Source organism: Thalassophryne amazonica, chromosome 14 (genome assembly GCF_902500255.1).
Source record: "Thalassophryne amazonica chromosome 14, fThaAma1.1, whole genome shotgun sequence".
Taxonomy (NCBI): Eukaryota; Metazoa; Chordata; class Actinopteri; order Batrachoidiformes; family Batrachoididae; genus Thalassophryne; species Thalassophryne amazonica.
In genome coordinates this window covers 66,712,459-66,727,886 of record NC_047116.1, presented here as the reverse complement: position 1 = coordinate 66,727,886, position 15,428 = coordinate 66,712,459, and the positions used below count along the sequence as shown (strand labels likewise).

Sequence of the window (15,428 nt, the reverse complement as noted above, 5' to 3'; positions counted from 1 at the left end):
TACTGTGTGTGTGTGTGTGTGTGTGTGTGTGTGTGTGTGTGTGTGTGTGTGTGTGTGTGTGTGTGTGTGTGTGTGTGTGTGTGTGTGTGTGTGTGTGTGTGTGTGTGTGTGTGTGTGTGTGTGGTATGTAGCAGCTTAGCTGTGTGGAGAGGAGCCAGAGAGGCATGGGGGAGGGGGTGTATTTATTTGTCTTTTATTTATTTATCTGTTTTTAAGTTTGTCTATCTTGTCTGAAGTTGTTTGTATTATACGCACCTTGACCATCTGAATTTCCCTTCTGGGATAATAAAGTTAACTTTGACTTTGACTTTGACTTTTGACTTTTATGTAGACTATTATTGTTGTTGCTATAATATATGAACAAAAATAAATTTAAAAAATTACAATTTGACTCTTTTACGACAACAAACGCTGAGCCATTAATTATACAGAAAACAAATCAACACAAACGTGCTGATGCGAACAGCTTAATACTAACTTTAACATTGAAAACCCTATAGACATGCTAACACGTTAGCATCAGTCCCGTTTTAAGTTATAAAATACATCTCTCAACTGTTCAGATGACATAACAGGTCGGTTTAACATAAAAATATTAAATATTACTCACAGACATATGCTCTTCAGGGTTTTAGCTTGGAAAATTAGGATAAAGCGAAATAAAGCAATCAATCCACGAATTGTAGATTGAAGCACGGCTTCGACTGGTTCAAGGTTCAAAGCAAAGCCGCGCTTCAGAAAAGGTGATTACAGACCCGCTGCAGGTCTGTAATCAATGTAGAGAAATTATCATTTTCCTGACAAACGCCCCCCCAAGTGCGCAACTGCAAAAAAGCCTATCGGACATGCCTCATGACAAATCGGCCTGACTTTGTTGCAGTCACTAATAATCAGTGGTGTCTTTGGGTGAAAACACAACTTTTTTCGTGTGTGTGTTTGTGTGTGTGTTTGTTTTTTTGTAACAAGTAACGGCATGGCGAATAGAAAATGTATCGGAGTAGAAGTATGCAATTAAGGTCGGAAATGTAGTGAAGTAAAAGTGAAAGTAAGCTGAATTAAAAAAAAAAACTCAAGTAAAGTACAAAGTCTCCCAAAACGTACTTAAGTGCAGTAGTGAAGTATTTTTACTTCGTTACTATACAACACTGCTCGAAAGGCACAAAAAAGTCATGCTACGCGGCTCATTGTTCATCGTTCATTATTCGGTCTGACCAGGGCTTAAATTCACTGCTTACTTCCTCTCTAGCCACATGTGTACTGAGCGCACAGGGAACATAGAGCATGCTGCAGTCTGCTGGCCTGACTGTAGGTGTCTTTTAAGGACTCACAAGGCTGACACTTGAGGACAACACAGTTTAAATAGTCTTTCTTTCTGTGTGCCGCAGACCCAAGATGACAAACTGTGATCAGCTGACACTTTGCCGTTTGAAGCGCTGATCTGAGACCAGCTGCTTGTGACTTAAAATCCTGCTTTTATTGCTCTGCACATAATGCTGGCAGGACAAGCATCATCCTGTTAAACCCAGGGAGCATTTTAATTTGTGCTCTTGGATTTAGAGTGGGTGGAGCGACAAATGGCCATGGACTTCAAGGCAGATTGGAGACTTTTGCAATAACATGCATGAACCGTGCACACTCTTTCTGTGTCAGTGTTCCACTACGACAGCTGTAAGTGCACAGCAATACACCCACTCTGTTTGGACCTACAGTGACTATGGAGGGACAAAGTCCTCATTATTTCAAAGGCAGTAGCATCATTTCTGGGATAAAGCTAATTTTAGCATCTCTACGAGAGCGTCTTGTATAATGTAGGTCACTGGAGGAAACAGTGACACAGGCAGCTGTTATACACTGTGCAGACTATTGCAAATAAACCGCTCATGGCGGGAGAACAAAAACTCTTCTTCATGGTCACAGAATCTGTGTATGTTGCTGTTGAAAACCACAGAGACAAAAGCAGCTTATATTCAAGCGTTTAATGTCTGGAAGTAACAGAGCTTGTTTAATTTTAGTGACCGCTAAAAATTTTGTGGGTTTTGAGCTCAAATGAAGAATATGCTTTTATTTCCTGGTTTTTATATTTGCATGAATTGGAGAACATAGAACTATGTAGGACTGAAACTTAAATGAATCTGATTTTTACTAACCTTTAGATGATTTTCTCAATAGTCAGTGATTCCTTTGATTACCCAATAAATAACCATAATTTCTACCGATAATTTTTCAACTTCATATCCAAACATTTTCTAAAAGAAAATTTATTTATACCCGGCACCCTGCAATTTTCAAAATGGCTGCATTTATGCTTGCATGCATGCTGTGCACAGTACAGCCTCACGGTACATACGGACATGCGTACTGCATGCAAGAGAAGCAATGCAGACTCGAAACGAATGTTTGTCTGCATGCAGTAGTTGCTGCACAATTACATAAAATGGCTCTGCGCAAAGGTTGCTACTTGGCAGTGCTCAAACTTAAAGTCATGAAAGAAGCGGAAGAGAAGAGGAAGCACCGTACTGCTCAGATTTTCCTAGTTGATAGGAAATGCATCCGGGAGTGGTGTAGGAACAAGATAAGCTTACAACCCAAGCCAAAACTTCAAAATGCCTGCCTGGTTGGGGGAGGAAAGGGTGTTTTGAAGACATTGAAGAGGAGCTAATAAAATGGTTCCAGGAAAGGAGAACAGCAGGGAAGGGTCTGAAATAGTAGGCATTGTGGCTGCATAAGCAACATGGATTGTGAACTTCATGGATCACTTATGTCTTGTTGTGGCAATGAGGTAGGACTATTTTATTTTCATGTTACTCTGTTCTCTCAGGAATTCACAATTTCACTGCATGCAATTTGCTGAAAAAAGTCAGGGGAAAGGCATTTAATCAGGTGGGGGCCATTAATGGAGTAAATACAGTATTTTCCAAATTTAAAAAAAATCAGCATAAAAAATGTTAAAGTGCCAACATTTAAAAAGCATCTATAATGTGAACCTTAAAGTTATGGTTGTCGAACTGAATCACAATTTACTTTTTTTTGTTTTGTTTTGTTTTTTTCCCAAATAAAAAAAATTACATATTTTACAAAAGCACATTTATTTTTAAACACCAACACACACATTACATTCACTTGTGTTGGTTTTTACATAGAATGAATTACTCAACCAATCAGTATGAGCGGAGTTTACCCATAATCCCTTTTAGCATCTCTGTGTTAATGTTGAAATCTTCAGAATTAGTGCATTATTTAAAAATTAACAATTTAAAATTAACAGATATGTGTTATATTTTCACTTTGTACATTTTAAGAGTTGACATTAATGTAGTTTTTCTGTCCGGACTCATTTGATTTATAAATCAAAACCATAAGTCAAATCTGCTTTCCTCTTCAAGATGTCCGCCTCACGGCTGGACCACTGTATGGATTTGTTTGTTTTTTTCTTTCTTTCTTTGTCTGGCGGCCAGGCCCTTATCCTGGGGTAGCGTTGAGCTCAGCTCCTCTCAGCTACCTCAGTGCTGCAAAATACATAGCAGACAGGAACCAACAGGGTTTATAAATGTTTTTCACCATTACTAACTATGTAAAAAAATGTTAGCGGTCTAAAAGAAATCGGAATTAAATTTATTGGAAGCTAATTGGTTCGCTGATGGCTTTTGAAGTTAGCTGAAAAGCTAATCCGCTAACAAAAAGGTTAGCTTTGCTAATTAGTGGTTAGCAGATTAGTGGAACTGTACCCACCACTGGATAGAGCAGATAAATCCTGCTACTGGTTAGGGTGCCTGTTTCCAGAGCAGAAAGTTGCTGGTTTAAGACTGCTCATGTCCATTCTTTATGCAATTTAGAGTTGCGTCAGGAAGGGCGTCCTGTGTTAAACTTGTGCCAAATCAACATGCTGATCCATCTCTTATCTGCTGTGGTGACCCTGAGTTAAAAAAAGGAGAAGCTGAAGGACTTCATTTACATGTTAGCATTTAGTGTTTAAAAAACCCTTCTTTATTATTGAATGGAAAGCATGTACATAAAGGTGCAGAACCTTTTCACACTGGAAGCAACTGTGATTAACCACTTGGCCACCACCCCAGCTGTAATATAATAATAAAATAATACTCACATGTAATTACCTTGTACAATGTAACTATTGCAAAAACAAACAAACAACACAACAAAAGAGTTAATAATATATATCGTCACCTTCCTAAAATAATGGCTTAAGTCACATTTTCCAAAACATGACTTAGGCCATTATATTAGGAAGGTGACAATATTGGGAAAGAACAATAAACAAAGAATAATATTGAGAGTGTCCCCAAAGTATGTTGCCAGATTATAGTGAATACATAGTTGGTCTTGCTATTATTATGTCCATATATATATCCATTTTAAAAAAATTGCATGACAGTGACAGTCCTACAGATTAGGACAAAATTATTAGCCTCCCCCCATGAAATTTAGGGTTTTCTTTGAAATTTTCCCAAGTGCTTTTTTAACAGAGCAAGTAATTTTAAGTAGTAAACAGTAGTTTTATTTTGGATGCTTAAATTATTTTATTTTGCACACAGAAGCAAAAATTATTTCACAAAAGCTAGTAGGGTCAAATGTATTATCCCCGTTAAGCACTTTTTTTTTTTACCTTTTTATTGAGCCATAGCACAAACTGCTGTTGTGCCATGAAGTGCTTTAACTTTGTAATGTTCAAAGCTTGTAAAATTAAGTTAAAACTGAGGGTTATCTTCCAATGTACAAACTGAGGGTTATCTTCCAATGTACACACAGTATAAAAACTTCAATAAGGGTTTGATCTGTCACTTGGGAAACCATCATGCCAAAAACAAAGAAATCAGTTTAGACTTGAGAAACAGAATTATTGATGCTCACAAAGCAGGAGAAGTGGTTATCACAATGTTTGCAAGTGTCAAGAACCTGGAGTGACATGTGTCATCAAGAAATTCAAATAAAGTACAGAACAATACTCAGAACAGTACAGAACAAGTCTGACAGAGGTCAGAACCAAAAGATTTCAAAGACTCTGGAAAGAAAACTAGAGATATGTGTCCAAAGACCCCAGAACAACTGCCACGACACTGGAAAATGACTTAGCCAAGTTGGGAATTGTGGTCTCATAGCAGTCAGTCACTAGAGACCTGGACAGGAATGGACTGTGAGGTTGCAGACCATGAAAAACTCCAGTTCTGGAAAAGAGACATGTTCACGCCAGACTGGAATATGCTGAGGATAACCTGAAGAAACATAATGCATACTGGAAGCATGCCCTTTGGTCAGATGACATTGTTGATGTTTGGAGAAAGAACGGAGAAGCACATAACCCAAAGAACACCGACCCCACAGTGAAACTACCTCACAGTGGGAGTATTGTGCTGTTGGGATGCTTCAGTGCATCTGGAATTGGGAATCTGGAAGGAATAATGAAGAAAGGAGGATATGTGACAATTTTGAAAGAAAACCTCAAGCAGTCAGCAGAAAAACTGGGTCTGGGTTGTCGACTTGTCTTCCAACACAACAACCCAAAGCATATGTCGCTCATCCATCATCTCCAGAAGACCAAAGTGAATGTTTCTGACTGGCCTGCACAAAGCCCCCAGTTTGAATCCCATTGAAAATTTAAGATGAGAGAGATAAGAGATAAGATCAACTTTATTTATCCCAAAGGAAATAACTTTTCCAGAGTACATAAACAGCAAACAGTTAACAATGTTTTTTGTTTTTTTTTTTACAATAAGTACAACAAATTTATGCAAAATGACTGGAAGATATTTGCACAAGGTGTTTGACAATATTGCACATAACTCTGAATAACTGAATAACTGTGTTCATTATGCATTCATGCAGAAGGGGGAGGAATTATACAGTCTGATTGCCACAGGTAGGAAAGACCTCCTGTGACCTTCTGTGGTGCACCTCGGTAGTCTCCATCTATGGCTGAAGGTGCTCTGACAGGACATCAGTGTGGCATGCAGTGGGGTGGGAGGCATTGTCCAGGATGCTGAGCAGTTTCCTCAGCATCTTCCTCTCTGACATCTCCACTACAGACTCCAGCTCAACCCCCGGGACAGACTTGCTGCCTTCAGCCTGCTGCCCCAGCACATTACAGCTTAGAAGATGACGCTGGAGACCACCAAGTGATAAAACATCTGCAACATACTTCTGCAGACATTGAAATATCTGAGCCTCCTGAGGACATCTGTTTACAGTCCAGTCTAGTTTGTTGTCAATGTGGACACTCAGGTATTTGAGTAGTCCACAATATCCACCTCTGTTTTAGTGATGGTAACATGGTTCGGACAGGTCTTCCGTCTTCTGAAGTCCACCACTACAACACAAACCTGTCCACCACACTCCTGTACTCAGCCTCCTGGTCAGTGCTGATGCAGCCCACAATGGCAGAGTCATCCGAAAACTTCTGCAGGTGGCAGGACTGTGACCCGAACCTAAAGTCTCAGGTGTAGAGCGTGAACAGTAAGGGAGACAGGACCACCCCTTGTGGCATCCCCGTGTTGCTCCTGATGGTGTCAGATGTAACGTCTCGAAGCCTCACATACTGTTGGTGGCCTGTGAGGTAGTTCGTAATCCAGGCCACCAGTGGATTTCAAGTTGGGACATGCCCAGCTCTCCACAATTTCTCTTATACTCACTCGACTGGTAAGCCACTGAAAGCCGAGATAGGCATGTCCCAACTTGTCCCGACACTCCAAAACGGAGGTGTTCTTTGTCTCGCTCCATCGTAACGCGCGAAGCCTCCGCGTGGCTTTCCATGACAAAATCTCTTGTTAAAAGTGAAATCTGCCGGAAAATGGCTGATGTCCAACTCTTGTGATAACCAGAGAAATTGCACACGATGGTCCCGGATCCATACAGCCATCCGTTTAGAAATGAAATGGTCGTTTCAGCCTGTCGATCGCAGCTCGGAGCGCGGCGCGCTGTGCTCCATTGTGGGCCGTCCTTAAAGCGGTAGTAACACTCCTTAATCTCTGTGAAGCCCATAAAATTTTCACCGAAAGCCAAATGAATGTTCCGAATGGTTTCCAGCTGCCTGTCTCTAACAGTTTCTGAAAAAATTCTGATGGAACAAAGCCCAAATCATTCCGCCATTTCCTCGCAATGAAAAAACGACGAGAGGGGTGGACCAGTGCTCACTCAAAGCCTGCCCACAGGCGAATGACGCAACCAACAGGCGTGGAAAAACTCATGCATGTGCACGAAGGTTCAAGCTTGGCTGACGTAAAAACATATGAATCAAATCCATATATTTTTTGCATAAAATAAAAAGGTCGGATAGTTTTCTCACAGACCTCGTAATACTTGTATTATGTTGCATAACTAGACAGTTAGGTAACAGCTCAAAAGCAGTTTTAATAACACTAACCAAAATCAATATCAGATCATATTGAATTGAATTAAATGGAATCAAATCGAAATAATGGATCTGAATCTTAAGAATGGGAATTGATTCTTGAAATTTGAATTGATACCCAGCTCTAGTTAGGGCCACAGGTCTGTAGTCATTAAGTCTGTTGGTGTTCTTCTTCTTCAGCACAGGGGCTGGACATGAGGTTTTCCACTGATCCGGAACACCCATGTGGCTCAGGCTCAAGTTAAAGATGTGCTGGAAAATCCCACAGCTGGATAGCACATCCTTTCAGCACTCTGGGGCTGAGGCCGTCAGGACCCGCAGCCTTTCCTGAACACAGAAGGAAGGGTGGGGAGAGTCCATGTTGTCAAACCTGTTGAAGAACAGGTTTAGTTCATTGACCTCACGTAGGTCTCCTTCCATTATCTGGTCCGCCTTCTTACCATGACCATTGATGGTTTTCATCCCAATCCACACCTCCCTCATGTTGTTCTGCTGGTGGTGAATTTGTGGGTTGAACTGAAGACCATGGTCTGTGAAAGAAGACCATCAAATCTGAATGTGCTTGAGACATTTCCCAAAGGAGAATGGGCTGGAATTCCTCAGGAGACATATTGAAAACTGCAACAAATGACTGCAGGCTGTTATCCAGTAAGAATGGCACATTATACAAATAATGAATGTTTATGAGTTCAGTGGTGTCAATATTTCATGAAATGAAAGCTGGAACATACCATTCAACGAGGCGAATGAATTAAAATATTTGTTCCATTGAAAGAATGTAAAAACATTCCTTCTTTGTTTTATATAATGGCTAAAATTGTCATTTGACATTTTATTACTTTAGAAACAACAGAAAAGGGACTGACATTTTGGTGTTCCACTGCTGCTGAAGTCCAAATTGTGACGTAGTCCAGTCCGGCCAAAAATCACGTCAGCTTTTCATCTGAACAGCTCTTCATGCATCCAGACAGCTTACAGCGGAGTGGATTTTGTGTGTGTATGTGTGTGTGTGTGTGTGTGTGTGTGTGTGTGTGTGTGTGTGTGTGTGTGTGTTACAAGAATTAGCAGCATCAGTTAGCTTAATCAAATCATCATCTCGGTAGAGTCGTTGTCCCCCGCATGCGTGCACACACGCAACTGGGCCGGCGTTTGTGCATGCATGTACTACCAAAAAAAGACTGTGTACATCCTCAGTGAAAAAAAAAATCACATCAGAGCCAGCTTTTCATTCTTTCTTCCTGCTAACAGCTTCCAGACAGAGCAGTGGATTTGTTTTGTGTGTGGGCATGCACGTGCATACGTGTGCACATGTGTGTGTGTGTGTGTGTGTGCAGAGTGCAGTGGTACCAAACGTATGGACCCAAATTTGCACTCTAAATGCAATGCAACACAAATGGGACGAATGAATCCATGTCATATGACATACAAAGCACCAATCAAATGACAAGGATCCACTCAGCTGTTATATAAACTTAACTATTAACATTAGATGGGCTAAGAATTTTGTATCTGGTAGTTTTTGATTTTTGTGAAATAATTTTGTTTCTGTGTGCAAAGTGAAATAATGTAAGTATCCAAAATAAAACTGGGATGTTTAGAAATGCTGTTTAAAATTCCTTGCTCTGTTACAAAAGCACCTGTTAAAATTTTGTAGAAAACATTTAAATTTCATAGGGAGGCTGATAATTTTGTCTTCATCTGTGTGTGCGTGCGTGTGTGCGTAAACCGATGTGGTAATGTGGAACGCAGACTGATTTGAAAAATGGAAAGAAGAATATGGTGGATGTGAGAGGTGTGAACACATGGCGGCTGGAGTGAGGGAGTGAAACAGCATCCATATGGAGGTAGCCCCTCCCCCTCAAGCCATCATCCTTTTCTCTCTCACTCTCTTTATCCTCTTATCCATTTGGTTTGTCCAGGGAAGATGTAACGGATCAGGGAGCAGTTAATTGTTTATTTTCTGGCTGGTTTGTCAGTAAGTTGGTCCGGAAACGTGTTCAGTGTGTTCAGGTAGTGCAGACAGTCGCTGTGTGAGTATCCAGGAGGTCTCATTGTACGTCCTCACACCTCCTCACTGAGTGATCAGGGTGGTTGGTCAGTATTTTCTGTTCTTCTTCTTTCTGTTGTTCTTCTATTTGTTATGTATTTGATCTGTGTCTGAGCTCTGCTGCCGACCCGCTGTGCTTTACTTTGCTGTGTTTGTTGGTCATTTTGTCAGTCATTTGGCGGCTGCAGCGGAAGACGTCAGACTGTTGGTGCACAGTAACGCTGCTGTGATGGTGAAGCTGTGGAGGTGTAGTACTTCCTGCCGGGTAGACTGGTCCCTTCTTTCTCTCTGTTCTGTAGAATAATGGTCACTCAGTGTGATTGGAACTCAGCACGTTGACACACAGACACAGTTTGTGTAACAGCAGCTCTTTAATCTTCACCCACAAAACAATGACATCCTGTTGGAAGAGTCAGATGGGTGAAGAAAAGAAGCTGTGCAAGTCCACGTCATTGTGCCATGTGGACTGACTGCATCTGTGTGTGTGTGTGTGTGTGTGTGTGTGTGTGTGTGTGTGTGTGTGTGTGTGTGTGTGTGTGTGCGTGTGCGTGTGTGCGTGTTTGCACGCAGGAGGAGCAGGCGGCCAAACTGAAGGCAGAAAATATTCGAGTTGCACTGGAAAAGATTAAGGAGGCTCAGGTCAAGAAGGTGAGTGCACTGAGGGAGATTATTTTTTTTTTTTTTCTGTGTCTGAAGTGTGCATCCACTCGACTGCAGGTGTTAGTGGGACACACATCTCTCAATGTAATGACTGCTGCCAGTTGATGATCCAGTCAGTCCCAGGGACAGATTGGATCAACAACTGGCTTGGATTGTCTTTCACAGCAGACACGAACATGCTGTTGCTTGTGTTGGTCTTGCACACACAGGATCATTGTGTCATTAAACCGACCTACACCATGAAATGGTGTTTCTTTCCCCTTATTTCACAGGTTTCATTACATTAATTATTCTGTTCCCCTTATCCAACACACTCGGTAAAATGAAGAACCAAAGCCAAACAAATGATCACCACATTAATTAAATAAATTTTCAGTTAGTAAAATTTGGATTAAAGTGATCAGACTCTAAGTTTATATACACTCAACAAAAATATAAATGCAACACTTTTGGTTTTGCTCCCATTTTGTATGAGATGAACTCAAAGATCTAAAACTTTTTCCACATACACATTATCACCATTTCCCTCAAATATTGTTCACAAACCAGTCTAAATCTGTGATAGTGAGCACTTCTCCTTTGCTGAGATAATCCATCCCACCTCACAGGTGTGCCATACCAAGATGCTGATTAGACACCATGATTAGTGCACAGGTGTGCCTTAGACTGCCCACAATAAAAGGCCACTCTGAAAGGTGCAGTTTTATCACACAGCACAGTGCCACAGATGTCGCAAGATTTGAGGGAGCGTGCAATTGGCATGCTGACAGCAGGAATGTCAACCAGAGCTGTTGCTCGTGTATTGAATGTTCATTTCTCTACCATAAGCCGTCTCCAAGGCGTTTCAAAGAATTTGGCAGTACATCCAACCAGCCTCACAACCGCAGACCATGTGTAACCACACCAGCCCAGGACCTCCACATCCAGCATGTTCACCTCCAAGATCGTCTGAGACCAGCCACTCGGACAGCTGCTGAAACAATCGGTTTGCATAACCAAAGAATTTCTGCACAAACTGTCAGAAACCGTCTCAGGGAAGCTCATCTGCATGCTCGTCGTCCTCATCGGGGTCTCGACCTGACTCCAGTTCGTCGTTGTAACCGACTTGAGTGGGCAAATGCTCACATTCGCTGGCATTTGGCACATTGGAGAGGTGTTCTCTTCATGGATGAATCCCGGTTCACACTGTCCAGGGCAGATGGCAGACAGCGTGTGTGGCGTCGTGTGGGTGAGCGGTTTTCTGATGTCAATGTTGTGGATCGAGTGGCCCATGGTGGCGGTGGGGTTATGGTATGGGCAGGCGTCTGTTATGGACGAAGAACACAGGTGCATTTTATTGATGGTATTTTGAATGCACAGAGATACCATGAGGAGATCCTGAGGCCCATTGTTGTGCCATACATCCAAGAACATCACCTCATGTTGCAGCAGGATAATGCACGGCCCCATGTTGCAAGGATCTCTGCACAATTCTTGGAAGCTGAAAATGTCCCAGTTCTTGCATGGCCGGCATACTTACCGGACATGTCACCCATTGTGCATGTTTGGGATGCTCTGGACCGGCGTATACGACAGCGTGTACCAGTTCCTGCCAATATCCAGCAACTTCGCACAGCCATTGAAGAGGAGTGGACCAACATTCCACAGGCCACAATTGACAACCTGATCAACTCTATGCGAAGATGTGTTGCACTGCATGAGGCAAATGGTGGTCACACCAGATACTGACTGGTATCCCCCCCAATAAAACAAAACTGCACCTTTCAGAGTGGCCTTTTATTGTGGACAGTCTAAGGCACACCTGTGCACTAATCATGGTGTCTAATCAGCATCTTGGTATGGCACAGCTGTGAGGTGGGATGGATTATCTCAGCAAGGAGAAGTGCTCACTATCACAGATTTATACTGGTTTGTTAACAATATTTGAGGGAAATGGTGATATTGTGTATGTGGAAAAAGTTTTAGATCTTTGAGTTCATCTCATACAAAATGAGAGCAAAACCAAAAGTGTTGCGTTTATATTTTTGTTGAGTGTGTGTATATATATATATATATATATATATATATATATATATAATGTAATGGTATAATAAATAGATATGTATGTATGTGTTTTTCTTTTTTTGTGATCTGCAGGAGCACCCCCCCCCCCCCACCCTCCCCGTACAATGACAACAAAGACTATTCTGTTTTAAGTGTGTACTTCAGTGTGTGACCAGTAGATGTCAGTAGTCTGTAATGAAGCTTTGGTGAAGCAGTTGGCTGTGAGGCTTGTTGAAGAGTTCTTTGCAAGTACCGTTTGTTAAAAAATAGCGATGTCTGCATTTTTCTTTCTGTGAAAAAGCAGAGGGCAGAGAGGAGGTGAGGACACAGCCTGCAGGCACAGTCTGACTGTGCACTCTGATTTCTCTTCTGGTTTATATTTGTCCTTGTGTAGGGCTGCAGGGCTTCGCTCTGAGTTCTGTTACAGTTTATCTTTCTTCCTTTGACGTGTGTAAATGTGGAGATGTCTGGACTTTTTACTGGATGTGGACATGTCCTGTCTCTGGCAATCAGTCTGTGAGCAGGACTTTTATGGACTTTATTTAAACACAGTTGTGCGAGAATTTAAGAGCGAGGAGCTGCAGCTGTAATCAGCATTTTTTTCAGTGCTCTTTTGAGCGTGTAGTTTTATTGCATTGTGTACATGGTATAAAACAATCCTGCGTGATTTATACTTTGGGAACAATGGAACACAGCAGGAATCATAAATTGGCATCAGGTAACATTGTATTGTGATGGTGTGGCTTCCAGTCACATTAAGTACTGTCGCGTTGCTCTGAGTTGCGCTGAAACCACTTAATTTCTGTGTCCTGTGCTGGAAGCAGAAAAAAATTAAACATGTTTCATTTTGGTGTCCGATTTGCTTCGTGCTTTGCATCCCTCGCGGTGTTGTGGCGTTGAGCTACATTGTCTTGGGACTCTGTTGCTTCCACGTGGCGTCGTCATGACGCCGTATGACGCAACTCGAAGTGGGCCCGGTGTGAAAGGGGCTTTAGTGATTTTCTGGTCAGACTGGGATTTGATCCAAGGATCCTCTCAAGCCCAACACTTAACCACTAGACCAGGGGTGCTCAAGTTTGGTCCTCAAGATCTACCTTCCTGACACTCTTAGCTGTCTCCCTGTTCCAATACACCTGAATTCAATGAAAGGCTCGTTAGCAGGCTTTTAAGGTAGATCTCGAGGACCGAACTTGGGCACCCCTGCACTAGACCATCACCTCCCCTGATGAAAGCAAGATCGTTCTTTTAGCGTCTAGGAGCTGCAGACAGTTTGTTGGATGACACCTCCCCCACCCCCAAAGAACAAAACAAAACTGAATTCCAGCCACAGTACACTGTGAAGACAGTGAAGCATGGTGGAGCAATCGTCATTGGGGATAAACAGGAAACGATGTTTTGTTACTACAGTATATAAGGTTAATTGAGGGTGTTTCTACATGCAAATGACCATGTATGAGCATGTGTTTTATAATATGTGGGATTTAATAACAGCTGATACTTACTGATGTGCGTATGAATGACGTGAGCCTGGTTGATTAAATATAGATTTTTCTTTTGTATTTGGCGCGCATACTAAATTTTGTTCATACAGCAGCATCAGAAGAAAGTTTTTACGAAAGTGGTATTATGTTATGACACTGTTAACCCCACCCTCTGTGCTGTGGCAGCTGGTGATTCGTGTTCATTTGTCCGACGAAAGCTCAAAGACCATGATGGTGGACGAGCGGCAGACAGTCAGACAGGTAAGACAGCACTCAAGCCATCATTGTTTTTCCTGCTGTTATTAATATTTGTTACATTGAGGTTCTTGGCATTCATGCAAACAGCGATCTGTGTGTGTGTGTGTGTGTGTGTGTGTGTGTGTGTGTGTGTGTGTGTGTGTGTGTGTGTGTGTGTGTGTGTGTGTGTGTGTGTGTGTGTGTGTGTGTGTGTGTGTGTGTTCAGAAAGAACATTTGCACTCAGGAACAGCAGCCGTCACAGTGTTATTAGAACCAGTTGTATTGCTGATATCAGTTGTTGTGTTCATAGAGGTTGAAGAATTCCAGAAACTGTAGTAACTTTAGTACTAGCATTGTGAAGGAAATTTTATTTTTTATTCTTGTTTAAAAAGGAGTCTTTAAACCCCTTAATTCATGGACTAGCCTTGGTTGTGGGTTGTTGTGTACTGCTCCTCAGGTTCTGGACAGTTTGCTGGAGAAGTCTCACTGTGGGTATAGTCCAGACTGGTCACTGGTGGAAACCATCAGTGAGCTGCAGATGGGTATGTACTCAACCGTGAACTCTTAAATCAACATGAAAACAAATGCTGATTGCAGTACGTACAGTGATGTCAAACTCACGATAATGTGTGTAATATGGTTCGTAGCTGAAAACAGTTATGAAGTTAACACCCCCCCCCCATCACACTAAAGGCCGAATGAGCCTGAATGCCGCCCGGATGAAAAGTTGACTTACATTCTGGAACAGTCGAGGTGCATTTGAAAAGCTATGACTGTAATCTGAGTGCGTTCCAAACAGTCAGGCAAATTCCTGTGGCCGGCCCGCAAGTTTAGCTCATGTTCAAAATATTTGAGGTGCAGTTGAGGTGGAAAAATATTGTACAGCAGTCGAGGTGGACTCCTAACGCCATTGTGACTGTGCTCTAAATATTCTCACAGCATCATTACAGCATTCAAAACAGTCTGATCGCATCTGAGGGAATATTGAAGTATTCAGATACGTCAAATCCTGCCGGCATGTGATGAATGAGGCACGGAGCTGCCGGACAGCACCTCCAGTGCAATCCGACTGGGGTGTGACGACTTACCCAAACTGAGTCAGAGTGAACCAAACTGCCTATGGTTATGACACTGTATATTACGTATGTATGTCATGGTGGTGTGCAGTGGCAGCTGGTGAAAAAAAAAACCTTGGTGGGGCTGGTGTGTCAACAAATTTCCCTGCCTAGTCCAGTGCAGGCTTTCAAATGAACAGTCGGAAAATTACTACAATTCCACAACAATCATTTAATGTCCTTCTCAAAATCCGCAGTTTCACAAATAAAGTTAACCATTTACAGCTATATTAGGCCTCATTTGTACTTTGGAAAGGAACACTAACAAATACAGTACAACACTCAAGTTCTTGAGCAAGGAACATTTCACCATTTGATACCAATTACACACATAGTACACCAAACTGTACTGCACTGCCATTATCTTCAGCCAAACAGATCATAGGTTTCACACCAACACCAACCTCAACAGAATAGAAAATATCACCAAATTAGACTCTTTCAGAATATGCAAAAATTCCTCAGTTGACAAAAGAACATTATG

The 15,428-nt window shown here is 41.9% G+C and overlaps 1 protein-coding gene across 4 annotated transcripts in view; it reads left to right on the top strand.

Annotated features, from left to right (window-relative positions):
* raph1a (Ras association (RalGDS/AF-6) and pleckstrin homology domains 1a) overlaps positions 1–15,428 on the top strand; it is a 356,622-nt gene that overhangs the window by 277,576 nt on the left and 63,618 nt on the right. For all 4 annotated transcript variants that reach the window (XM_034185831.1, XM_034185830.1, XM_034185828.1 and 1 more), the window contains 3 exons: positions 9,978–10,055; positions 13,778–13,852; positions 14,287–14,371. In XM_034185831.1, the coding sequence (XP_034041722.1) occupies positions 9,978–10,055; positions 13,778–13,852; positions 14,287–14,371 (238 nt within the window). The remainder of the gene's footprint in view (positions 1–9,977; positions 10,056–13,777; positions 13,853–14,286; positions 14,372–15,428) is intronic.